Raw genomic sequence first — 22795 nt, 5'->3', positions numbered from 1 at the left:
CCCGCCCCAGGGTCCGGCAAGGCCGCGCGCGGCCACCAGGGGGCGCCGCGAGGCCTCCACCCGGAGGCTCCGAAAATAGCACCAGCACCCGCAGGGCGAGGACTGACTCCCTTGGAGAACTCAGCCCCAGCACCCACAGGGCAAGGACTCGAGAACTCAGCCCCAGCACCCGCAGGGCAAGGATCCAGACTCCCATGGAGAACTCAGCCCCAGCACCCACAGGGAAAGGACTGACTCCTAAGGAGAACTCAGCCCCAGCACCCGCAGGGCAAGGACTCCCATCCTGGGCTCCCGCAGCCCCTGGGTCTCGCAGTTCAGGGGTGCGGATCCATCGCTCAGCCACCGAGGAGCTCCCTCGGAGGTCCTGAATAAAGCGTGGGGCTGGGTCCTTTTCCTCCGTCCTCGTCTCCATGGCGACGGCCCGCGGTTTGGCAGCGGCGGGGCCCGCGTCCCACTCCCTCCTCCCGGCCATCTGCGCCTCCTCCCCGCCTGGCCCGGCGCCGCGGCCGCCGCCCCCGCGCGCGGCTCCGGACTTCGCCGCCACGGGGTGGCGCGTGCGGAGGCGCTCCGCCCGGACCCCGGGGCGCTGCCCACCTTCCCCGGGGGCGGGGGCGGGGGCCGGGCCACGCCCGGGCGGGGACCGAGACCCCCGCCGCGGAGGCCGGAGGCGGGGCCGCGCAGCCCGGGACGCTCCAGCTTCCTGGCGCCCGCCCGCCGCATCATGAAAATTTAATCCCAAATGCATTTGCGGCCCGACGTGGGGAAGCAGACGGACGGGAAAGCACTGCACCCCGCCCCGGCTCAGATCTAGAGGGGGTCTCATCCCGGGAGAGGGGCTGGTCTGGAGACCCAAGCCAGGCCGGATCCGTCCGCTTGCCCCGGGTGGGTGGGGCCACAGAGGAAAGTCGGGGTTCCACCCCGAAGGGCGGGGCTGGAGCTCAGGGGGTGGAGACGGAACTCAGCGCCTGGACGGAGCTCCCGGGAACCCGGTGCTGGGAGACAGACCTGGGGGGCGGAGGGCAGATTCCGGAGGGCAGGGACGGAGCTCAGAGGTTCAGGGCTTCTAAGAGTCCGGGACACGATTTAGGGACTGGGGGTAAAACTCAGAAGGCGGAGACGAAACTCAACCCAGCGAGGACCGGACCCAGAGCGTGGAAGAAATCCTGGGGCGCTAGGACACCACTCAGATGCCAGGGAAGCAGGGGGGTGGGGGAACACCGACGGAGAGAAGGACCTACTTGGGGGGCACCAGCGGGTAATGGGAGAGGAACAGCCCTGGAGAATGGGATCTAAAGCGAGAGAAAGGGGGGGGGGGATTAATGGGGGGAAGGACGGGGTCGCATCCCAGCGGAGATGCAGGTGTTTAAGATGAAGGGTGGACATTCAGAAGAGGGTGGAAGTTAAAGGTGAGAGCGTTGGTTAGGAAAATAAAGTGGACCGGGCAGGTGGAAATCGGGGCTGAGAGTGAGGGGGCAAAGTTCCCCGAAGGAGAGCTGGAGATGAGGCGGGGTAGGGGTGGCGTCGGGCATTGGAGCAGAGCTCAGGTGGGAGGGGGGTCTGGGGGAGGGGCTCACAAAATTAGGAGGGACGGGGGACCGGGAGGACGAAAAGCAGGAAAGGCAAAGGATTTAATGAAGCCAAATCAAGGATGGAGAAGGGATTGAGGAGCGGGGAGATCCGGGTGGAAGGAACTAGGGAAGGTGGAAGGCGAGGGGTGACTTGGACACGGGACTGAAGTGGGGAGCCCCGAACTCGAGTTCTTCAGGATCCAGGGGCTGGGGACGAAAGGCCAGAATCGGACGGGATGCTAGCCAAGAGGGCGGGTCCAATTTGCAGGGGGCGTGACCCACGCGGATTGGGCGGAGCCGCGATGCCACGCCCATGCGCTGGGCGTGGCGACGGGGCCACGCCCCCAGCGTTGAATCCAGTGACAGCCCCCAGGCTGCCGGCACTCGCAGCCTCGTTCCCCCCGAGCGGAGCTGCGGGGCCGGCCGGGCCGGGGCGGACCCCGGGAACCCGGACGCGGCCGCCCGGGCCCGCGAAAGGGGGGCGGGGGATCGGCAGCAGGGGCAGCCACCATGGAGTTCCGCCAGGAGGAGTTTCGAAAGCTGGCGGGTCGTGCCCTGGGGAGGCTGCACCGGTGAGCCTGGCGGGGATCCCGGGAGGGGGGTCGCGGACACTCGCTCCCACATGGGAGCAGGCGGACAGATGGATGAGCGATAGACGCCCCGGAATGGGCCGTGTGTGCATGTGCATGGGTTCCACCCATCTGCCCAGTTTTCTCTCTGGGTCCTCTAACTGTGTGGTTCTCCTTGTGATCTAGTCCACCTCACCCCACCCTGGGATCTACTCTTTCTCAGGATATCCTCTCTCTCTCTCTCTCTCTCTCTCTCTCTCTCTCTCTCTCTCTCTCTCTCTCTCGTTTGCTCTCGCTCTCTCTCGCTCTCTCGCTTTCTCTGGGTGAGGGTCCCTGTCCACACATCTCCCTGTCTCCTTTCTCGGGACCACTGTACCCTCCCCGTGGGTCTCTCTTATCTATCTCTGAGACTCTGTCCCCTCTTTTAGTGGACCTCTGTCCCCTCTCTTCCGCTGGGATCTCTGTCCCCCTCCCTCTGGCTCTCTGGCCATTGCTCTTTACTAGATCTCCATCAATCCTTCTCTCTGAGCCCCCTCCCCCACCAGCCATCTCTGGTCGCTTTCTTTAGATCTCTGTCTCATTCTCCAGTCTTGGTGTCTTTTTTCAATTTCTCCTCTCTCTCTCTCTCTCTTGCTCAGGGATTTTTTAATCTGCGGCTCAGGCGGATTGGGGCCCACTGATCCTCGTCCTTGAGTGGAGTTAAGCTGGGAGGAAGAAGCCAGAGTATCCTGGGTCCTTGGGGGAGAAAAGAGTTACAGGGCAGAAGAAAAAAAATTAGACTCCTGAGGTAGGATAGACTTCCCACAGGATACTGGCTAGAGTTGCCTATCCAGGGCAACAACCCCAGTTACCTGGTGTCCCAGTCTCTCACCCCCAACCCCAGCTCTGGCTCCAAATCAGAGAAATTACTCAGCTGCGGAAAACCTAAAAATATCTGGCCACAGTGTGGGGAGGAGATGGTTTCATCAGGACTATGTCTCTGCCCCCCATGCCTTCAGACCCTGTCCCTTTGGCCCAGACAGCGCTGGCCCTGTCTTTAATTGATCCTCAATCCATCTCACTAGGCCGTTCAAGTCCTTTTCTAAGTCTAACATTAGTCCTTCTTGCTGTAGATCATCTCCGGGCTCTAACGTTACCCCCCCCCCTTGTAAGATGAGAGACACGAATCAGGCTGGACAGAGGGAGGCACGATGGCGCAGTATTTGTGTGGTGGTGGGGGTGCAGGAGAGCTTGAGATAACTTCACCCCCTCTTTTTTCCAATTTTCCAGCCCCTCCCCACCCTTTTTCTCACCTCCTTTCACGAGTTTCTCAAAATACTTCAGTGTGAAGTCAGGAGAGCGAGTGAGAGAGAGAGAGACATGCTGCTGGAGGGGGCAGGAAGAGGGATGAGCTCTCAATCCCCTTCCCCCAGTTGCTGCTTCTTGATTTCTCATGTGGGTCTGGATTTTTCTTAATCTACGTTCACCTTGCTCTTTTCTACCTGTTTGAACTGCCTCTTGGGGTCCAGCCAGGACAGTCAGCAGACAAGAGATTCCAAAACCTGGGGTTCACTTAGATGTCTGGAGAGACATGGAGGAGTTCCGTGTATCAGCCACAACACAACATATCATTGAATGCCACCCCACCCCCCCGAAGCAGTGGGACATCAGTGGCTGAGTACCAAACCCATTATTTGAAGTCAGGTCAGTCTCCCTCCCTCCCAAGCTTGGGACAGAGGCTGCAGGTGCTCCTCAAGATGAATATGGTGGGTGGAGGACTTGCTTGGACCAGGAGACAGATGGTAACCCAGGCAACTTGGGACAAGGACAAGGAGACAAGGGAGTGATGGAGAGATGAACCGCAGTGCCTTCTGTCTGAAAGCCAGGCACTGGGGCCAGGGAGGGCCCTTTTGCTATTCTTCTGCATGACCTTGGCCAGGTTACTTTTGTTTTTGGAGCCTCAGTTTCCTTCCTATACAATAGGAAGCAAAACAGAAGACCAAAGGGACATCTGGAGCCAGAGATGTGGAGAATGAACAGAGGTCCACACACAGGGCGATGGAGACACTTTCTTTTCGGACCAGGTTCCCCAGGCCTGAGTTGGGGCTCATCCAGGAAAGGGAAAGGAGTCTCTATCTCTGTTCTTGTGGGCAGCATCCCTGTTTTAAAAAAAAAATGGAGGGGAAGGGAAAGGTGATACTATCTTGAATTCAGGGCCTGGGCATTGTCCCTTAGCTTTTTCACTTAAGGCTGGTACTTTACCACTTGAACCACAGCTCCACTTCTGACTTCAGAACTCAGCCTCCTGAGTAGATGGAATTACAGGCATGAGTCACCAACAACTGGTCCTGTTTTTTTCCCCTTGAAACGACTGCTATTGCTTTCAGTTCCCCCACACACACTTATATTCCTACTCTTGCTCCCATTGTATAGATGTGGAATATTGAGACCCTGTTTAAAAAAAAACAAACCTTGATTGAAGATACCTGACATCTCCTAAACATCGAATTCGAATATCAAATTTCAGGAGCCACAATCACGTCTTGAGTTTCAGAGTCACATATCATGGGATGGCAACCTGGGTCAAAGTCTGATTTCATTGGCTGATGGGGGAGACTGTAAAGACGTCCTCTACTATACATTCTGGGCATTTAAATTCCCTCTCTGATTGTGTTTCCTGTTTCAGGGTCTCATTTCTTCCCCCTCAAGTTCTATCCACTGCCCCCCCCCCATTTCTTACCTGCCCCTCCCTTCCTCCTTAAGTTCTAGATAGGGTGGGGTTGCTGTATTCTCTCTTGTCTCTTCCACCTCCCTCCCCCTAGACCGTCTGGCTGTTCTTTCCTCCCCCGTCCTAGTCTCCCTCGCCTCCATCTGTTCTAGCCCCTTCCTGGGATCCAGCCTGATCCCCTAGCTGCATATCCGCCTCAGAGAGGGGCTATACCTCACACATCATGTCCCCCCACCCGCCTCTCCTGTCTCTCAGCCCCTCCATCTTTCAACATTGCACCTATGTCTTTTCCTACCTCTCTTTAGGTCTCTGTCTTTCTATGAATCTCTGTCCTCTCAGAGTCTCTATCTATGTGTCTCCCCCACCCTGTGTATGCCCCCCCATCTCTGTTCCCATCTCTCTAAGGGTCTCCATCTCTGCCTGTCTCTTTTCTGATCTCTTCCTTCCTCCTCTCTGGATCTTTCTCTTTCCTTCTATGTCTCCGTCCTTCTCAGCATCTCTCATCTCTGTCACTGTCCTTTAGGGTCTTTTCCCTGTGCCCTCTCTCCCTGAAGTGTCGTCTCCTTGGCTTCGAGTAGGCCCCCCAAGTGCCCTATTCATCATCACAGAGTCAATCCTGGATCCAGAACGGGCGGGGGCGAGAACCACACTGGGGAATGAGCCAATCTCCCTAGCAGGGCCATCTGTCCCCTGCCAGGACACCAGCCACCACTCCCCCTGCTTGCCCCTTAGGCTGACAGCCTGAACTCCAGATTTCCCCAGGAGACACCCAGGCTGGGTTGTGGGGTTAGGGTGGGCTGGTGGAGTCTCTCCACCCTGACGATCCTGGGAATAGGCTTCTGGGGGTGTCAGCTGGATGCCAGCTTCACACCTGGCTCCGGGAAGCAGGGAAGGGCATGCCATGAAGGCAAGGGAGGGGGGTGTATATATAGCAGAGGTGCTTGGGAGGCATCTGTTCTTTTGACACCTTTGCTGAGGTCTCTGCTTAGCGCCTTTGGCTTCCTCAAATAGACCAGGATCCAGGAAAGGGGGCTGGGAAGAACCTTTGAGCCTTGAGGAGGGGGCTGGGGATACAGGGTCTTAGATTCCCTAAGGTAGTCTGGGGCCTGGAACTCCTGAGTTAAGAGGGATGGAAGTTCTGGGGGAGAAGATGACTGAAGATGTTGACATCTGAGTCTAAGTCAAAGGGCTGGGGGGATGAATTCCTGGTTTGAGAGAGGTAGACAAGGGAGTTCAAACGTCTGCATTTTAAAGGAAGAAAGACAGCAGAGGCCTGGACTCCTGGGATAGGAGGGTAGGTGAACTTAGAATTCTGGGTCTTGAAAAGCAGGTTTTGCTCTGAACTCCTGTATACAGGAAGGAAGGGCCTGGGAGGACCTGGACTAATGGGCCTGTGCCTCTTGCTGCCCTTCAGCCTTCTGGAGAAGCGGCAGGAAGGTGCGGAGACCTTGGAGCTGAGTGCTGAGGGGCGCCCAGTGACAACGCAAACCCGGGACCCGCCGGTGGTGGACTGCACCTGTTTCGGCCTCCCTCGCCGCTACATTATCGCCATCATGAGCGGCCTGGGCTTCTGCATCAGCTTTGGCATCCGCTGCAACCTGGGCGTGGCCATTGTCTCCATGGTCAACAACAGCACGACCCACCGCGGGGGCCACGTGGTGGTGCAGGTAGCTCAGGGCGGAGCCGGGGCTCAGCGGCCTCAGCGGCCTCCTGCCATCCCGGCCACGCCCCCAATGACGCCACGCCCTGCACCACCGCTCAGACCACGCCCCTTCAAAAAACCCACCGTCAGATAGCCACGCCCACTGGCGCCGCCCCTCTGCTTTGACCTCACTTTGGGGCTCCCTGAGGCCCCGCCCTAGTCTAAATGAAGCCCCGCCCCCACATCGGGTTACTGATTGCAAAATTTAAGATTAGGTCCCCCAGCCCCCTCCTCCCCCATGCCTTTAACTGTGCTGCTTCCTAGACCTACGAGCAATCTTGCTCCTGTCCCGGGGGTCCCATCTGTTTGATTTAATTCCCACCTTAAATTCTTCACTGGATTTTGATTCCTGGCTTTTCTAGAGCTTGGTCACTAACTAAATCTAAGTTTGCTCTGGTGGGTACCTAAGGTCCCTCCCCAGACCCCTTAGGAATGCTGCCTATTTTGCTAGTACTGTGGAGGCCACACACCCTAGGGAGGGTCTCGGGGCAGCATTGCGCTCTGCCGTTAAGGTGGAAAGCTAGCCCGAGCCACATGTGTGGTCTCTGACAGAGGGATTGGCATGGGATCTGGTTGGCAGGCGGGAGGGGATCGCTGTTGCTGATTGGCCAAGGGGCTAAGTGTGTGGGTGCTGATTGGTGGAGGGCAGAATCGGGGCTGGGCGGCTAGTTTGATGTGCCTTTTGGCCCGCAGAAAGCCCAGTTCAACTGGGATCCAGAGACTGTCGGCCTCATACACGGCTCCTTTTTCTGGGGCTACATTGTCACTCAGATTCCTGGAGGATTTATCTGCCAAAAATTCGCAGCCAACAGGTGAGGGGGTGAGGTATTGTGGTGGGTGGAAACTACACTTGAGTGGGTGGAGTTAGACAGTGTGATCTTGAATGGGGGGGAATTGACTCTGGGAAAGTGGGAGGAGCCTTGACTTGGGGGGGCGGGTCTTAGTGAAAGGTGAGGCTTGTGATTGTGAAAATTGGGTGTCACGAGAAGGTGGGTCCTGGGGTCTGGCGAATACAAGGCCACCAGTTGGACCCCGTGTGTGTGTGTGTGTGTGTGTGTGTGTGTGTTGTGTTTGGCTGAGAAGAGTCTTTGTATGTTGCCCAAGCTGGTGGTCTTGAACTCTTGAGCTCAAACCATGTTCCTGCCTCAGCCTCCTGAGAGTAGCTGCAGCTGTAGACGTACACCATGGCACCTGGCTGTAGCTGCATTTTTTTTCCCTCTACTCCTCCCATTAGGGTTTTTGGCTTTGCCATTGTGGCTACCTCCACGCTAAACATGCTGATTCCTTCTGCTGCCCGTGTCCATTATGGCTGCGTAATCTTTGTGAGGATCCTGCAGGGACTGGTAGAGGTAAAATGCAGTCTTGCCCGGCCCCTGCACCTCTCTGATCTCACCTGGTCTCGTTGACCTTGGCGTTCTCCACCCTAGGGAGTCACATACCCTGCCTGCCACGGGATATGGAGCAAATGGGCCCCGCCCCTGGAAAGGAGTCGCTTGGCGACCACTGCCTTTTGCGGTGAGAGGAAGGGGCTGGAGAAACCAGTTCCTACATAGGAGGAAGGGGCTGGCCCCTGAGCTCCCGTGCCACAGAAAGGGAAAAGCTTGAAGGGTACATGCTCCAAGGTGCAAGGAACTTGACCTGTTCTTTACCTTGTATCCGTCCCTTAGGTTCCTATGCCGGGGCAGTGGTCGCGATGCCCCTCGCTGGGGTTCTGGTGCAGTATTCAGGATGGAGTTCTGTTTTCTATGTCTATGGTGAGGGCCCCAGACGCCTGGTTCCAGGTGGCGTAGGGACGAAGCGAGGCCCGTCATCACTCGTCCTCACCAGGCTCCTACCTTCCTCCTGCTCTCCTTTAGGCAGCTTCGGGATCTTCTGGTATCTGTTCTGGTTGCTTGTCTCCTACGAGTCCCCTGCCCTGCACCCCAGCATCTCAGAAGAGGAGCGCAAGTACATTGAAGATGCCATCGGGGAGAGCGCCAAACTCATGAACCCCGTCACGGTCTGGGCCCAAGCGTGGAGGGGGAGCGGGGCGGCAGGTTCTGTAGTCTGGGAGGAGACTGGGCTACAGACGGAAAGAGCAAGACTAGGTCCTAGCAGCGGAATTGTGCAGAGTGGAGGACTGCATTAGCAGGTGCTGGGGGCGGAGTTGGGACCGCCCATGGGGCGTGGCTAAAAGCAAAGGCCGGATAAGAATGTGGGAATTTTGCTACATTTGGGAGATACGATTGAATAGAAAGACGTCTGGGCCCACTTTTTATTTTCTTCTTTTCTTCTTCTTTTATTTATTTTTTTGGTTGGTCGTGGTCCTTGGACTCTGGGCCTGGGCTGTCCCTGAGCTCTTCAGCTCAAGACTAGCGCTCTACCATTTGAGCCACAGCGCCACTTCGGGTTTTCTAGTGGTTAATTGTAGATTAGAGTCTCACGGGCTTTCCTGCCCAGGCTAGCTTTGAACCGAGATCCTCAGATCTCAGCCTCCTGAGTAGCTACGATTAAAGGCTTGAGCCACTGGCGCCGGGCCCTCTCTCTCTGCCTGTGTCTCTGTCTGTGTCTCTGTGTCTCTGTGTGTCTCTGTCTCTGTTTGTCTCTGTGTCTCTGTCTCTGTCTCTGTCTCTCTCTCTCCCTCTCCCTCCTTTCTCTCTTTCTCCTGGTACTAGGGTTTGAACTCAGGGCCTGGGCTACTACTTGAGTCACACACTTTTGGCTTCTTGCTGGTTCATTCGAGATGAAAGTCTCACTGACTTTCCTGCCCAGGCTGACTTGGAACTGTGATCCTCAGATCTCAGATACCTGAGTAGCTAGGATGACAGGCATGGGACTCACATTTTGTGGGTTCCAGATAGTCATCTGGGGGCCTGAGCGCTGGGAGCTTGGGGGTGGCGGAGGGGAGGCCTTGGCCAGTCCGGACTTCTACCTTTATCCCCCACTGGGAGGCTAGGATTCCCGCCTCTAAGCTGGGGACTGGATGTAGCCAGCACTTTGAGGTCGCTGGAGCTGCAGTGAGCTCAGGATCCTCTGCGGGACTACAGTGAGATTCGGTAGGAACGAGAAGCACCCCTGGTCCGCGTGTCAGCGGCCTCTCTTCCCTCCACACCCCCACCCTAGAAATTTAACACCCCCTGGAGGCGCTTCTTCACGTCCATGCCAGTCTATGCCATCATCGTGGCCAATTTCTGCCGCAGCTGGACGTTCTACCTGCTCCTCATCTCCCAGCCTGCCTACTTTGAGGAAGTGTTCGGCTTCGAGATCAGCAAGGTGAGGACCCGCCCCCCTCCCCCCCCCCCCCCCGAGTACGGGACCGGGAGCCGCGGCTGGGACGGACCCCCAGGCGGTAAGAGGCGGGTCCTGCCCGCGAGGCTGCGAGTGGGCCGGCCCCGCCCCCTCCCACCTCACCACCCCACTCCCGCAGGTGGGCTTGGTGTCGGCCCTGCCCCACCTGGTCATGACCATCATCGTCCCCATCGGGGGGCAGATCGCAGACTTCCTGCGGAGCCGCCGCATCATGTCCACCACCAACGTGCGCAAGCTAATGAACTGCGGCGGTGAGTGGGGCCGCCTGGGCGGGGCTGGGGCCGGAGGGGCGGGGAGTACAGGGGGCGCGGCCAAGGGCGGGGCGGACAGGACCTGCCAGAGTGAGCACCCGGCTGTGCGGAACAGATCTGCCAGACGTAATCTAGTATCAAGCTGACCCTGGATGGGCGTGGCCAGAAGTGGGCGTGGTCACTCCCGACCGTGGCGGGGGGGGGGTCTGCCTGAAGGGGCGAGGTCACTTCAAGAGGATGTGGCTTGGCCTTGAGTGGGTGAGACCTAGCCTGGGGAGGTGTGGCTTGTTCAGGAGGGACACGGCCTGCTCAGAGGGGCGTGGCTTGGCGTGGAGGGCGTGGCTTGGCCTGGCCTTGAGTGGGCCTGCCGGGCTTGGAGAGGCGTGGCTTGGCCGGAAGGGGCGGTCTGTGCTGATGTGGGCGGGGCAGGACGTGCACTAGGGTTGTAGAGGGGCTAAGCGTGGGGCACCTGGACCGACGAGGTGTAGGGTGCTGTCTGTTGAGTGCAGACTGAGGGGAGGTAGGACGGTGCACGGGGTGTGGCCTAGTCAGAGGGTGGGGCCACATGCACTGGGCGTGGGCAAGCGCTGAGCCTTGGGGGGGTTGGGGCAGGGGGCAAGGAGGGGGCCAGATAGGGGCGGCAGCAGGTCTGGAGAGGTGGCCTGCGCCCGCCCTGGCCGTGGCCTAGCAGATTCTGCTCTTGCAGGCTTCGGCATGGAAGCCACCCTGCTGCTGGTGGTCGGGTACTCGCACTCCAAGGGCGTGGCCATTTCCTTCCTGGTCCTCGCGGTGGGCTTCAGCGGCTTTGCCATCTCTGGTGAGACCTGCAGAGCCTCGGCTTGGGGGTCTCCTGTCAGCTCCTGGTTCAGAAATGAGTCTCCCTGGTTTACAAGAGCAAGAGGGGAGCGGGGAGGGGGTAGTTCCAGCGGGCGTCCTGGGAGTGGGTGCGGCCCCGAGGGGCGCCTCCTGGAGCTGCCTCTCCCCCAGGGTTCAACGTCAACCACCTGGACATCGCCCCGCGCTACGCCAGCATCCTCATGGGCATCTCCAACGGCGTGGGCACCTTGTCCGGCATGGTGTGCCCCATCATCGTGGGTGCCATGACTAAGCACAAGGTTAGTAGCCCTGGCTGGCCCCCAAATCACAGTCCTCCTGTCTCAGCCTCCCCAGGGCTGGCATTACAGGTGTGCACCTCGGCGTCCGGCTTTATGATGTCTTTGGACTGGTACCTTTTGGGTAAATGTGCCACCTGCCCTGGGGCTCTGTCTCGTGATCTGTGGGGTTTCCCCCCCCCCCCAGCCACAGCCCCTCTTTCTCTGGGCCACCCTTACGCACTGTTCGTCCCCCCCACCCCTCACGTTTGACCTCCTGTTGTCTCCTTACAGACTCGGGAGGAGTGGCAGTATGTGTTCCTAATTGCCTCCCTGGTGCATTATGGGGGTGTCATCTTCTATGGCGTCTTTGCTTCTGGAGAAAAGCAGCCATGGGCAGAGCCGGAGGAGATGAGTGAAGAGAAATGTGGCTTTGTTGGTCACGACCAACTGGCCGCCAGTGACGAAAGTGACATGGAAGATGATGTTGAGCCCCCGGGGGCACCCCCAGCTCCCCCTCCTTCTTATGGGGCCACACACAGCACAGTTCAGCCCCCAAGGCCCCCACCCCCTGTCCGGGACTACTGACCAGGTGCCTCCCACTGAATGGCAGTTTCCAGGACCTTCACTCCACACATCTCTGGCCTGAATGGTGGTGTCAAGGAACCCCATTCCTCTCTGTCCAGCTTCAGGCCCAGTTCCCAGTGCAGTCAAATCCTCAAATCCTCTTCCTTTCCCCACAGCCTCTCAGGGGTGGTGAAGCTGCAGACTGGCAGTTTCAAGGATACCCATGTTCCCCTAAGGTTGCTCTTCTTCACTTGTTCTGCCTCAGTGGTTCCAAATGTTTCCTTTCAGGGCTTTATTTGAATGGACACTTCAACCTCTTACTCCTTCGTGGTTTTGAGGCACCTCCCCTTTTCCTTGGACACCCCCACCCCCCAGATTTCAGGCTAATCCTTAAGGTGACTCAACTTCCCTCTCTCAGAAAAAGAAAAAAAAAATTCAAGGTCCTCCTCTAGAAGTTCCAAATCTCACCCCACCTGCCATTCCCAGGATTTGATTCTCACCAGCGTTTCTGAAGGGAAATGGCGGTTTCAAGTCTTCCCACTCCTTCCTCCCCTCCCCCTTCGCACCAGCAGATACTGCTGAAAAACCAAATCCCCCAACCTCCTTCTTAGCTTAGCACAATGTCTAGGGAAGCAACCAAAATGGCAGTTTTGGCAATATGCCTCTCTCCACCCCATGCACTTTTTCTGACAACTTTCAGGTCTAAATAGTGGCTGCTTGAGCGGATTAATTCAACGGTTTGAAGCCACCACCATTGAACTTCCCTGGTGGTTTCAAGACCCTTCCCCTTCCTCCCCAAATCCTTGCACTTTACCTGGGTGGTTTCAGACGACCCACAGATTCTCAGTGGCCATTTGTTGTGTCCCTCAGGGGCTAAATGATTCAAAATCTGGGACCTGTCCCTTCTCAGACACCCCTACAGAATTTGGGGAAATATGCATAGGAGAAATCGCTTAATCCCAGGAAATAAATGGGATCAGGAAAGAGGGGTGTTTTTCCTAGGGCAGGGCTGTGTCTTGGTGTTTCTGTCTCTGTGACTGTAAATCCTGCCCTGCCCCCCTCCCAATAAAATGCTTTGGTGTACACACTCAGTTGTCATTGGCTGTAGGGGCCAATGACTCCTCCTCCCTCAGACCCAGGGGTCTAGACCCCAGCTGGCCCCCCTCATCCCAGGGGACTCAGACCCCCGCCCCTCCTGCTGCAAGACTCAGGTCAAAGATGTCTAGCCCTGGGAAGACAGGATTTATTGGGCCCGAGGCCGTGTTCTCCGGTCACAGCAGAAGCGTCTCTGTGTGGTGGACCCTCTCTGAGAGAAGTCCGCTAAGCAGCAAAGCATGCAGGGTGGGGGTGGGGGTGGGGGACAGGACCCCTGGGTGCTCCCCTGTTCCGGGAACGCGCCCGTCTCGTGGGTCAGAAGCGGCTCACACGAAGTTGTTGGGCAGTGTGGCGGGGGACAAGGCCTCCAGGGGTTGGGGTCGCCCCACGCGGGGGGGCGGGGGCAGCTTGGGCGGCAGCGGGGGTGTGGACGGTGGCTGCTTGGTGGCGATGTGCGAAGGGATCCAAGCATCCGGTGCATAAAAGTAGAGGTCGTAGGGGTCCTTCGGGGCGTCTAAATGCAGAACTGTGGGGACAAGGGGGTGGGGTCAGGGCCAGGTGCAGGAGGCCCCGCCCCTCTGCCTTGCCTCTAGCCAATGAGGAAGCTGGAGGGAGAATTCACATTTATGAACCGGGTTGGCAAACGAAGGGGCGGGCCCTTGAATAAACAGGGAGGCGTGGTTTAGGCCAAGGGAGGGGCCGGTAGGGGGCGTGGCCCGAGGTGGTAGAAGGGGCCTGTCATGGGGCGGGGCATGTATGGGGAGGGCGGGGCCTGAGGGTATAGAGTGGGCGGGGCCTGCAGGGCAGGGGCCCCGGAGCCGCCGCTCGCGCTGCGGGTCGTGGAGGGGACGTGGAAGGGACCGGCTCTGGGGACCCATGGGTGTGTGTCTGCGCCGTCCACCCCGGCTAACCGTGGACCTAGGCGGGACAACGAGGGGGTGGGGGTGACAGTGGTGGGGTCAGGGCTTTGAATGACCTAGTGTGGGGGCGTGTACTTTGGGACGGGTCGCCCGCGGTGGGAATGCGGCGCTCACCGGGCTCATCCCCGCCGTCCGGGAGTCGGTGGTGTGAGAAGGGCCGGTGCCGGGCCGCCCGGCGGTAGAGACACCACAGCAGCAGCACGATGCCGATCAACAGCCCGGTCCCCGCGAAGAACAGGCACAAAGCCCCGCCGCCGCCGCCGCCGCCGCCGCGGGGCCGCCCCACCAGAGCCACGCCTGCAGCGGGAGGCGGCCATAGCTCCTGTACCCCTCCTCCCTCAGAGCTCAGCCCTCCCCCCCTCGGAGCCCAGCCCTCCTCCCTCAGACCCCAGCCCTCCTCCCTCAGACCCCAGCCCTCTTCCCTCAGACCCCAGCCTTCCTCCCTCCAAGCCCAGCCCTCCTCCCTCCTAGCCCTCCTCCCTCAGAGCCCAGCCTCCTCCCACAGACCCCAGCCCTCTTCCCTCAGACCCCAGCCTCCTCCCTCAGACCCCAGCCCTCCTCCCTCAGAGCCCAGCCCTCCTTCAGACCCCAGCCCTCCCTCAGAGCCCAGCTTCTCCCCTCAGACCCAGCCTTTCTCCCTCCAAGCCCAACCCTCCTCCCTCCCAGCCCTCCTCCCTCAGACCCCAGCCCTCTTCCCTCAGACCCCAGCCTCCTCCCTCAGACCCCAGCCCTCCTCCCTCAGAGCCCAGCCTCCTCCCTCAGACCCCAGCCCTCCTCCCTCAGACCCCAGCCCTCCTCCTTCAGACCCCAGCCCTCCCTCAGAGCCCAGCTTCTCCCCTCAGACCCAGCCTTTCTCCCTCCAAGCCCAGCCCTCCTCCCTCCCAGCCCTCCTCCCTCAGACCCCAGCCCTCTTCCCTCAGACCCCAGCCTCCTCCCTCAGACCCCAGCCCTCCTCCCTCAGAGCCCAGCCTCCTCCCTCAGACCCCAGCCCTCCTCCTTCAGACCCCAGCCCTCCCTCAGAGCCCAGCTTCTCCCCTCAGACCCAGCCTTTCTCCCTCCAAGCCCAGCCCTCCTCCCTCAGACCCCAGCCCTCTTCCCTCAGACCCCAGCCTTCCTCCCTCCAAGCCCAGCCCTCCTCCCTCAGACCCCAGCCTCCTCCCTCAGACCCCAGCCCTCCTCCCTCAGACCCCAGCCTCCTCCCTCAGACCCCAGCCCTCCTCCCTCAGACCCCAGCCCTCCTCCTTCAGACCCCAGCCCTCCCTCAGAGCCCAGCTTCTCCCCTCAGACCCAGCCTTCTTCCCTCCAAGCCCAGCCCTTCTCCCTCCCAGCCCTCCTCCCTCAGACCCCAGCCCTCTTCCCTCAGACCCCAGCCTCCTCCCTCAGACCCCAGCCCTCCTCGCTCAGAGCCCAGCCTCCTCCCTCAGACCCCAGCCCTCCTCCTTCAGACCCCAGCCCTCCCTCAGACCCCAGCTTCTCCCCTCAGACCCAGCCTTCCTCCCTCCAAGCCCAGCCCTCCTCCCTCCCAGCCCTCCTCCCTCAGACCCAGCCCTCCTCCCTCAGAGCCCAGCCTCCTCCCTCAGACACAGCCCTCCTCCCTCAGAGCCCAGCCTCCTCCCTCAGACACAGCCCTCCTCCCTCAGACCCTAACCCGCCTCCCTCAGACCCCAGCCTCCTCCCTCAGACCCCAGCCCTCCTCCCACACACCCAGATCTCTCCCTCAGATCCCAACCTCCTCTTTAACTTCACACTCCTCCCTCAGACCCCAACCTCCTCTCTCCATCTCTTATCTCCTCCATTAGACTTAGCCCTCTTCCCTCAGACCCCAGCCTCCTCTCTCAGACCCTTCAGACCCAGGAGTCCAGACGCCAGCCTCTTTCCTCCCACCCAGAGGTGCAGGACCTAGCCTTGGCTCTCGGACCAGGGGCCAGGCCCAGCCTTACCTGTCTCTTTCACTCGCTCCACCACAATGATAGTGTTGACTCTCTCACCTTGACCTCTCCGCTCTGGGGCTGGGGGAGCAGCAGGAGCAAGCTGACTGGGGGGCCCTGGAGGAGCAGGGGGCCCTGCAATGCGGGCAGAGGGAGGAGGGGTGTCCAGCCCCTTCGGGAGTGAGTTTGGAGGGGCCTCCCCTGGAGATTCTGAGGTGGGCAATTTAGGGGAGTCAGGCTGAGAGATTGCAAGGGCTCCTGGATCATTCTTAGTGGCAGTCCCCTCCTTAAGGGCCAGCGGTGTTTTGGGGTAAAGGCTTGTTGAGGTTCCAGTATCAAAGGTCGTGGGGTTCCCTGTGGTACCCTGATAGTGGGATGTGGGGAATTCTGTCTGTGGAATCTCAGTGTGGCTGGGGATGTGGGTGGCCAGAGACTCAGGGTGGACACTTTCAGTTGGGTCAGGATGGGTGGTCGGGGTTAATTCAGAGCGTGGGGTCCCAGTGGTGACAGGCTCAAGAGTTTCTAGAGATTTGAGGTTTAAAGAATTGGTGGGCTCAAGACTTAGGGCACCAGGAGTTTTAGCAGATGGAATTTCTGGGGCAGTAAGTTTGGCAATTTCTGGAGTTTCTTGGTGTGTTGTTTGTGTAGGGTCAGAAAATTCTGGGTGTGAACTTTTGGAGGGATCCATTTGAGGGGCCTCAGGGGGTCCTGGATATGAAGTTTCAATCAGGCTAGTTTTAGAAGACTCAGGAGGTTCTGGATATGTTGCTTTGGCAGGGTTAGTTTTGGGGGTGTTTAGAGATTCTGGTATGGATGTTGTGAGTGGGTCAACTCTTGGGGTCACAGGAGACTTTGATGGTGGGGTCTCTTGGAGGTCAGGACTGGGGGCTTCACTGGAATCAAGGGCAGAGTTCTCAGGGGAGATGGTGTGAGCTATCCTGGAGGGCTCAGGGTAAAGGGTCACTGGGAATGCTACATTAGGCTGGTAGTCTCTAGTGGCATTTTCAGAAGCCCCAGGGGAGGGCTCAAGGGAGTGACCCATCTCCAGGACATCGGAGGCCTCAAGAGGAGAGGCCATCAGGGCAGCCTTGCAACCCAGCTGGGCCATGAGGAAGATGAGGAAGAAGAGGATGAGGTGGAGGGGTTTCATAGCCACGAGAGATGTTTTATCTGTCGGTGGAGCAGATAGGAAAGGGTTAAATTTCTCCCCCCCCCCATATCCGCCCACCCAGAGGCTCCACCCACTTCACCCAAGGCCTTGCTCACTGGCTCCCAAGTGCACCTGAGCTGAGCCCAGATGGGCCCCAGGGAAAGGAGTAGAGCCCAGTGGGAACTCCCTGGGACTGTGGGGCTGTAGCCCCAGTAGCTAGGGGAGATCAAGTTGCCCTCACAGCTTCCTGGGAGCCGTAGCTATAATTTCCTTGTCTGTTTCCCAGAGGGGTCCCAGAAATATTGGGAAATTGTGACACCTTTTCAAGGCCCCATCCATTCATCTTCGACTTCAAATTTGGGGAGTGTCAGACACCTGAGGGGACTGGAGACCATGTTCCCCTCTCAAGAGTTGTTTACACATGCTGGGTGCTATACTCCTAGCCACTCAGGAGGCTGAGATCTGAGGATCAGGATCCAAAGCCAGCACCAGCGGCAAAGTTTGTGAGACTCTCATCTCCAATTAACCACCAGAAAACCAGAAGTGGAGCTGTGGCTCCAAGTGGTAGAGCGCTCGCCTTGAGCAAAATAACTCAAGGACAGCGCTCAGGCCCTGAGTTCAAGCCCAACAACCAACCAAAAATAAACAAACATAAACAAATGGAGTTGTTTTTGCTAGAAGAGACTCAGAAGACCTGGGGACTAGGACCAAGGATCTGAGGGAAGAAGAAGACTCTTAGCTCCTAGGCAGGCAGGTTTTGGTGGACCATTGAGACTCCTGAGTTCCATACAGTGTGGGAGCCTGAGGTGGGGGGTGTCTAAATCTCTGGTTCTTCCTAAAGGCTAGAGGCCTAGAAATTCACACACCTTGACTTTTAATTTAATTTTTAAAATCTGTTTGTTGAGACAAACAAATGTCTATGTAGCCTAGGCTGCACCAAAATGTGCCTTCTGCTTCAGTCACCAGAGCACTGGGATTACAGGTGTATGCTGCCACGCCCAGCAGAGGCTTTCTAGACTCTTGGGTGGGTGGGTGGGGACTCTGTCTTATAGAGGAGAAAAGAGATGGAGGTATTGAACTCTTGGGCTAGAAAGGGTTTGGAATCCCTGAGTCAGGGGTCTGTAGTCTAGACAGCCTGGTGGAGTTGATGCGGGCAGGGAGCCCTGGGGCAGGATCCTCAGGTCCTTGTTTATCCAGGAGATTGAGCTGGGATCCCAGCACCTGGACAGACATACTAGTCTGCTCCCAGATAGGGTTGGAGGTTAGACAGGGTCATTTGGGGTCCTGGGGTCTCTTACCTGCTCAGTGGTGTCCAAGATAAGCGCAGGTGTATCCAGCTGGATGCAGAGATAGGTGAATGATGAAGAGTGGCTCTGGGCGGGGCAGGAGATAAGGTCCCATAGGTGCACAGGTGACGCACCTGACCCCCTCTCTAGGGATCCTGGGAACCTAGCGACAACTTAGGTTCTTAGGGAGGGAGATAAAGGATATTGTCTCTGGTGGAGAAGGGAGTTAGGGACTGAATGATCTGGGGAGAGATGTCACATAATCAAACTCTCTTCCTTTTGAGGAGAAGAGTCTGCTGGGTACAGTGATGCATGCCCATAATCCCGGCCCTTGGAAGGGGAAGAGCAGGAGGATCTTGACTTTGAGATCAGCCTTGATTACATAGTGAGACTGTCTTAAAAAAAAAAAAAAGAAGCTTTTTCCAGGGCGGTGACGACCTCCTCCAGAGAACATGCCTCTCGCCAAAGGATCTTCTCCATCCCTCTCCTGGAAAGGGGAGAAGAGGAAACACCAGAAGCAGCACCTGGTGCAGATCCCCAACTCCTACCTCGTGGATGTGAAATTCCCAGGATGCTGTAAAATTACCAGGGTCTTTAGCCGTGTGCAAACAGGAGTTTTGTGTGTTGGTTGCTGCACTGTCATGTGCCAGCCTACAGGAGTGAAAGTCAGGCTTATAGAAGGATGTTCCTTCAGAAGGAAGCAGCACTAAGAGCACCATGAACCAAGATGAGTGGGAAACTGTTCCACTAAACCCATTTTGGATTAAAAAGAAAAAGCAAAGGAAAAAGAAAGATAAAGAGAAGGAAAGGAATAAAAGGCTCGAGTCCTGCCTCTATTCCCCCTTTTGCCCCCAAATCTAAGGCCTCCCATACACTCCAACTTTAACTCCCCACCTAGGACTCATACCCAGGAGTTGAGGCATTTAGCCCCTTCATTTCCCAGATTCAGAAATCCGGGTCTCTATGGATCTCATTTCCCAGGGCCCAGGGCCCTGTCCTAATTGCTCTTTGGTCCTCGAGTCCCTTCTCCATCTCTCTCATCTTTGGAGAGCTAAGAGCGCAGGCTCCACAACCTAGAGTTGCCCTTTGGGATTTCCAGCCTTTGCCCACATCCCTACTGTGTACCCAGAGCCCTCTCTCGAAACTCCGGAGGCCTGGACTGAGTCTGGCGGCACACGTCTGAAATCCTAGTTAGGAAGTGGAAGTAGGAGGATCACAGTCCAAGGCCATCCCAAGGCAAAAGCATGACACCCCACTTGAAAAACAACAACATAACTCTACTGCAAGAAAAGGACGAAGGGCAGAGCTCAAGTGGCCAAGTGGTAGATCAGCTGTTGAGAAAGCAGAAGGTCCAAAGCCCAATCCAAAGTCCAGGATTGTCAAAAGGTTCACATTGGAGGGACTGGACTTTGTCTCCACTCTCAAAAGGGATGTGGGGATATAGCTACAGGGGAGCTCAAGGCCCTGTCACTATGGCCCTCTTCACCCCTTCAGTTACCATCACCTAATGTCTCCACCCTCATTCCATATGCCCTTGACCACTTTTTGCCTTTTCTCCTTCCTGAGCACTCCCTGGGCCTCCAGCTGTCCCCCTAGATGGGTTTATATCTAGGTATGTCTGTCCAGGCTGTTGTACATCTATCTCCTTCTCCCACCTGATCTCCATCTCCAGAGATTCTGGCTCTTTCCTCTCTTCTCTCATTTTCCCTCTGCCTCTTTTTCTTCCTCTTGTCTCCTTTCCGCCGTCATCCTCTGCTTATTTCTTCCCTTTGTCTTGGCTGCTTCTCATCAGTGTCTTCCCTGTGTCTGACTTCTGCTCTGTCCATCCCTCTGCAGTCTCTATTTTTATCTCTGTGACAGCCCCTCGCCCCCTGGGCCCAACTGTCTGTGTCTCCCTCTCCCTCTCCTTAGGTCCCAGCTCCTGGTCCCAATTAGTTAGTGGCGGCCACAGCAGCGCAGGGCCCCCACCCCCGGCTCCTCATTACAGCTGGCGGCTCCTAATGAGCCCGGGGGGTGGCTGACCTGGCGCCCCCAGCCCAGCCTGCGTCACTGCCCGCTGCGGGGGCCGAGGAGGCGGATATAAGGGGGCTGCGGGCACCGCGGCTCCAGCCCACAGCGCGGTAGGGGGCCTGCGGGAGGAGGTGGGCATGGGGGGGGGTGCGTTGGGGGCGGTTCTGGGCGGAAGGTGGACTTTCCGAGTCCTTCTCTGTCTCTTTCCCCAGGTAATGGAGACCCCACAGGTGTCCAGGAGCCCCCGGGTGCGGCTGCTGCTGCTTCTGCTGCTGCTGCTGGTGCCCTGGGGGCCGCGCACTGTCTTAGGGGTCGCGCTGCCCCCCGCTGCAGTCTTCAGGTAGGTGCAAGGGAGAGGCCACAAGAGAAGAAGGGCCAGCGGAGGCCTAGAGAGAAGGGAAGAACCCCAGGGAGGGGACCCGGACTGGCGTGGAGATCCGGAGGGAGAAGAGCAGGATTAGGAGGCGTCTGGATGGGAATGGGTCCACCTCCGAGGCACGTTCGTGGGTTCTACCGCGCCAGTCCCTGTGGGAGCTCCGGGGCCACCAGTAGAGCGGGGCAGCCTTGACGCTCAGGGCGCTTTGAACCTGGGGAGCCGGGAGATAGACCCGGAGAGGGGCAGGGACGGACAGACAGGCACGTGCAGTCCCCAGGCTTCGAGTTCGATCGGAGGGAGGAGCGCCGACGGCGGGCCTGTACGCGCAGCCACGGCGTTTCTCCGTCTCTCCTCAGCCTCCGCACCCCCGGCCGAACCTCAGCGGGTCCGGCCACCCCGGTGTCGCGGCGGAGCCTCGCGCTGGCGGACGACGCGGCCTTCCGGGAGCGCGCGCGGCTGCTGGCCGCCCTGGAGCGCCGCCACTGGTTGAACTCGTATATGCACAAGCTGCTGCTGCTCGACGCGCCCTGAGCGCCCGGCGGCCCGCGGTCCAGCCAGCCCCGCTCCTCCCCTCCCGGCCACGCCCCCGCAGGGCCCGTCCAGCCCCGCCCCTTCCCGCCGACCACGCCCCGCCTCGGCCCTCCAGCCCCACCCCTCCCCGCCAGACCACGCCTCCGCCCCGCCCCGCCCCGCTGGCCACGCCCAATAAAGACTCTTGGCACCCGCGACTGAGCCTCCTTCCTGAGCCGTCTGCGTGCTCGTGCGGTTGGCGTGCACGCGTGTGCACGTGTGCGCGCGGGGCTGGATACACCTGGGCGGGGCGGGGGGAGCCGGGACCTGCGTTTGGAGCTCCGCCACGCAGTCCCTTTCCCTTTTTCCGCCCTCTCCGAAGCTGTCTTCCTTGCTCCCTTGGGGATCGCGTCCCCCTCTCTGCGTGTCTGCACCCCCCACCCCCGGTCCTGGAGCCCTTGTCTGGGGCTCCCTCCTCTCCGAGGCTGTTTTTGTCTCGGGCATCTCTACCTCTGGAATTTTGTCATTTCCCTTTTCTCTTTGCTTTGCTCTTCCACGACCATTTCCTTGGCGTCTCTATTTCTCTCTCCTTCTGCTTCGCTGTTTTCCCCTCGGTCTCTGCCAGACTTCAGCCTGGGGGCAGTGGAAAGAACGCGGGGCTCTGGCCTGATCCACACCCTGCCTGGCCTCGAAGCCCAGGCCCCCTAAGTCTTCGGCGCTTCCTTTCCCTCACTCTGCAGATAAACAAACCAGCTGTCTTCAGATTACTACAGCACGGCACTCTAATGCAATGCCTTTCTCGAAGCAGCCTCTCGCAGTTTCTTCGTGATTCTGAAACCCCGACCTTCCCGAGACTAGGGGCACACATTGAGGCGGGGGGACCGGAGAGGGGACCGAGTGTCACACTGGAAAAGATTGGAGATGGGGGGAGTGGAAACACCTGGTCCTCAGGTCCTCAGGAAGCAGCCAATCAGAACCCAGCTCTTTCCCCAGAGGCCGGGCCAGCCTCCCAGCCCCGCCCCTCAGTGGTGCTATGGCAACTTCTTTCCGAGGGGCGTGAGGGGAGAGCGAGCTCTGCGCTCTGATTGGTTTCAGGGCTTGGAGCGGGGCAGGCGCGTCCTCGTGGCGGCCCCTGTAAATTTGCACTTCCGGAAGCGGACTGAGTCCTAATTGGCTCTACGGCCCGGAGGCGGGACGACTTCCTCAGGGTCATTCAAGAATAACTGCACACGGAAGGAATGGTTATTTAGCATCTGGAGTTAGCCTAATAGAAGAGACGGAAAGTCAGGAGCAATCCCTCCAAGTTATGGAAGCTAGTACAGGACAGCCAAGCCTCTTTAGGTCTAGATCTTCCGACTACGACCTGGAAGAAAGGGGATTAAAATGTCCATGCGCAGTCCCTGGATGCTGGGCACTCTTCTATTGCTGCTCTTGTGCTGGCTCTCGTTTTCACGGACGGTCAAGACGCCTTCTCTATCTCCTGTGTGCTGAGAGCCTGGCAGACAGGGCTTAGCTCTGGCTCTTCCCACACGCTGCTTTCTACCGCATCCCTTGCCTAGCAACCGAGTATTTTCACAGAACAGTGCCCTGAACGCCTTCCCTCCCTGCCCTCCTACCAGGAGAATTCACAAAAGCCTTTGCACTTTTGACCACCATTCACAGTTAATGACACCCCTCTTCAGACGGGGAGCTCAGGATCCAGGGGTCAGGAGTCCATCCACCTGCTAACCCTGGCTCATGCATGAACCCAGTCCCACCCTCAGCATGACTTTCTCAC

The 22795-nt window shown here is 58.5% G+C and overlaps 4 protein-coding genes across 5 annotated transcripts; 3 read left to right on the top strand and 1 right to left on the bottom strand.

Annotated features, from left to right (window-relative positions):
- Positions 1-2078: 2078 nt before the first annotated feature.
- On the top strand, positions 2079-12135 carry Slc17a7 (solute carrier family 17 member 7). Of its 2 annotated transcripts, XM_048329528.1 has the most exons (13): positions 2079-2140; positions 6259-6511; positions 6607-6654; positions 7216-7358; positions 7781-7895; positions 7974-8061; positions 8214-8300; positions 8403-8545; positions 9649-9798; positions 9953-10085; positions 10792-10902; positions 11073-11200; positions 11471-12135. In XM_048329528.1, exons 1-13 carry the CDS (start codon positions 2079-2081, stop codon positions 11762-11764), a joined length of 1755 nt encoding a protein of 584 aa, XP_048185485.1. In that variant the 3' UTR covers positions 11765-12135. The 2 variants fall into 2 exon arrangements, with proteins under 2 accessions (XP_048185485.1, XP_048185486.1); XM_048329529.1 differs by lacking the exon at positions 6607-6654 and having other exon boundaries at positions 7240-7358.
- Positions 12136-13164: 1029 nt separating this feature from the next.
- On the bottom strand, positions 13165-16836 carry Gfy (golgi associated olfactory signaling regulator). The gene is made up of 3 exons (XM_048368958.1): positions 15699-16836; positions 13873-14055; positions 13165-13364 (listed from the first exon to the last, which is right to left on the bottom strand). The coding sequence occupies exons 1-3, from the start codon at positions 16834-16836 to the stop codon at positions 13165-13167; spliced, it is 1521 nt and encodes a 506-aa protein (XP_048224915.1).
- A 1724-nt stretch (positions 16837-18560) lies between these two features.
- LOC125338576 (40S ribosomal protein S27-like) lies at positions 18561-18832 on the top strand. The gene has a single exon (XM_048329455.1). It carries the CDS (start codon positions 18575-18577, stop codon positions 18830-18832), a length of 258 nt encoding a protein of 85 aa, XP_048185412.1. The 5' UTR covers positions 18561-18574.
- A 1512-nt stretch (positions 18833-20344) lies between these two features.
- Positions 20345-21039, top strand: Pth2 (parathyroid hormone 2). Its single transcript, XM_048368595.1, has 2 exons — positions 20345-20472; positions 20865-21039. The coding sequence occupies exons 1-2, from the start codon at positions 20348-20350 to the stop codon at positions 21037-21039; spliced, it is 300 nt and encodes a 99-aa protein (XP_048224552.1). The 5' UTR covers positions 20345-20347.
- The last annotated feature ends 1756 nt before the right edge of the window (positions 21040-22795 follow it).

Source organism: Perognathus longimembris, chromosome 20 (assembly GCF_023159225.1).
Source record: "Perognathus longimembris pacificus isolate PPM17 chromosome 20, ASM2315922v1, whole genome shotgun sequence".
Taxonomy (NCBI): Eukaryota; Metazoa; Chordata; class Mammalia; order Rodentia; family Heteromyidae; genus Perognathus; species Perognathus longimembris.
Note: the sequence above shows the minus strand (reverse complement) of the source record. Positions and strands in the feature narration are given on the sequence as shown.

Bases quoted from the DNA above. Each gene is read 5' to 3' on its own strand.
- Slc17a7 (XM_048329528.1), top strand. From the start codon at position 2,079: ATGGAGTTCCGCCAGGAGGAGTTTCGAAAGCTGGCGGGTCGTGCCCTG. The intron at 2,141-6,258 runs GTGAGCCTGGCG...GCTGCCCTTCAG, and splicing joins GCCCTGGGGAGGCTGCACCG to CCTTCTGGAGAAGCGGCAGG. The intron at 6,655-7,215 runs GCCGCCCCTCTG...CTGGGCGGCTAG, and splicing joins AGATAGCCACGCCCACTGGC to TTTGATGTGCCTTTTGGCCC.
- Gfy (XM_048368958.1), bottom strand. From the start codon at position 16,836: ATGAAACCCCTCCACCTCATCCTCTTCTTCCTCATCTTCCTCATGGCC. The intron at 14,056-15,698 runs GTAAGGCTGGGC...CTCCCGCTGCAG, and splicing joins GGAGCGAGTGAAAGAGACAG to GCGTGGCTCTGGTGGGGCGG. The intron at 13,365-13,872 runs GTGAGCGCCGCA...TTGTCCCCACAG, and splicing joins GGACGGCGGGGATGAGCCCG to TTCTGCATTTAGACGCCCCG.
- LOC125338576 (XM_048329455.1), top strand. From the start codon at position 18,575: ATGCCTCTCGCCAAAGGATCTTCTCCATCCCTCTCCTGGAAAGGGGAG.
- Pth2 (XM_048368595.1), top strand. From the start codon at position 20,348: ATGGAGACCCCACAGGTGTCCAGGAGCCCCCGGGTGCGGCTGCTGCTG. The intron at 20,473-20,864 runs GTAGGTGCAAGG...GTCTCTCCTCAG, and splicing joins CCCCCCGCTGCAGTCTTCAG to CCTCCGCACCCCCGGCCGAA.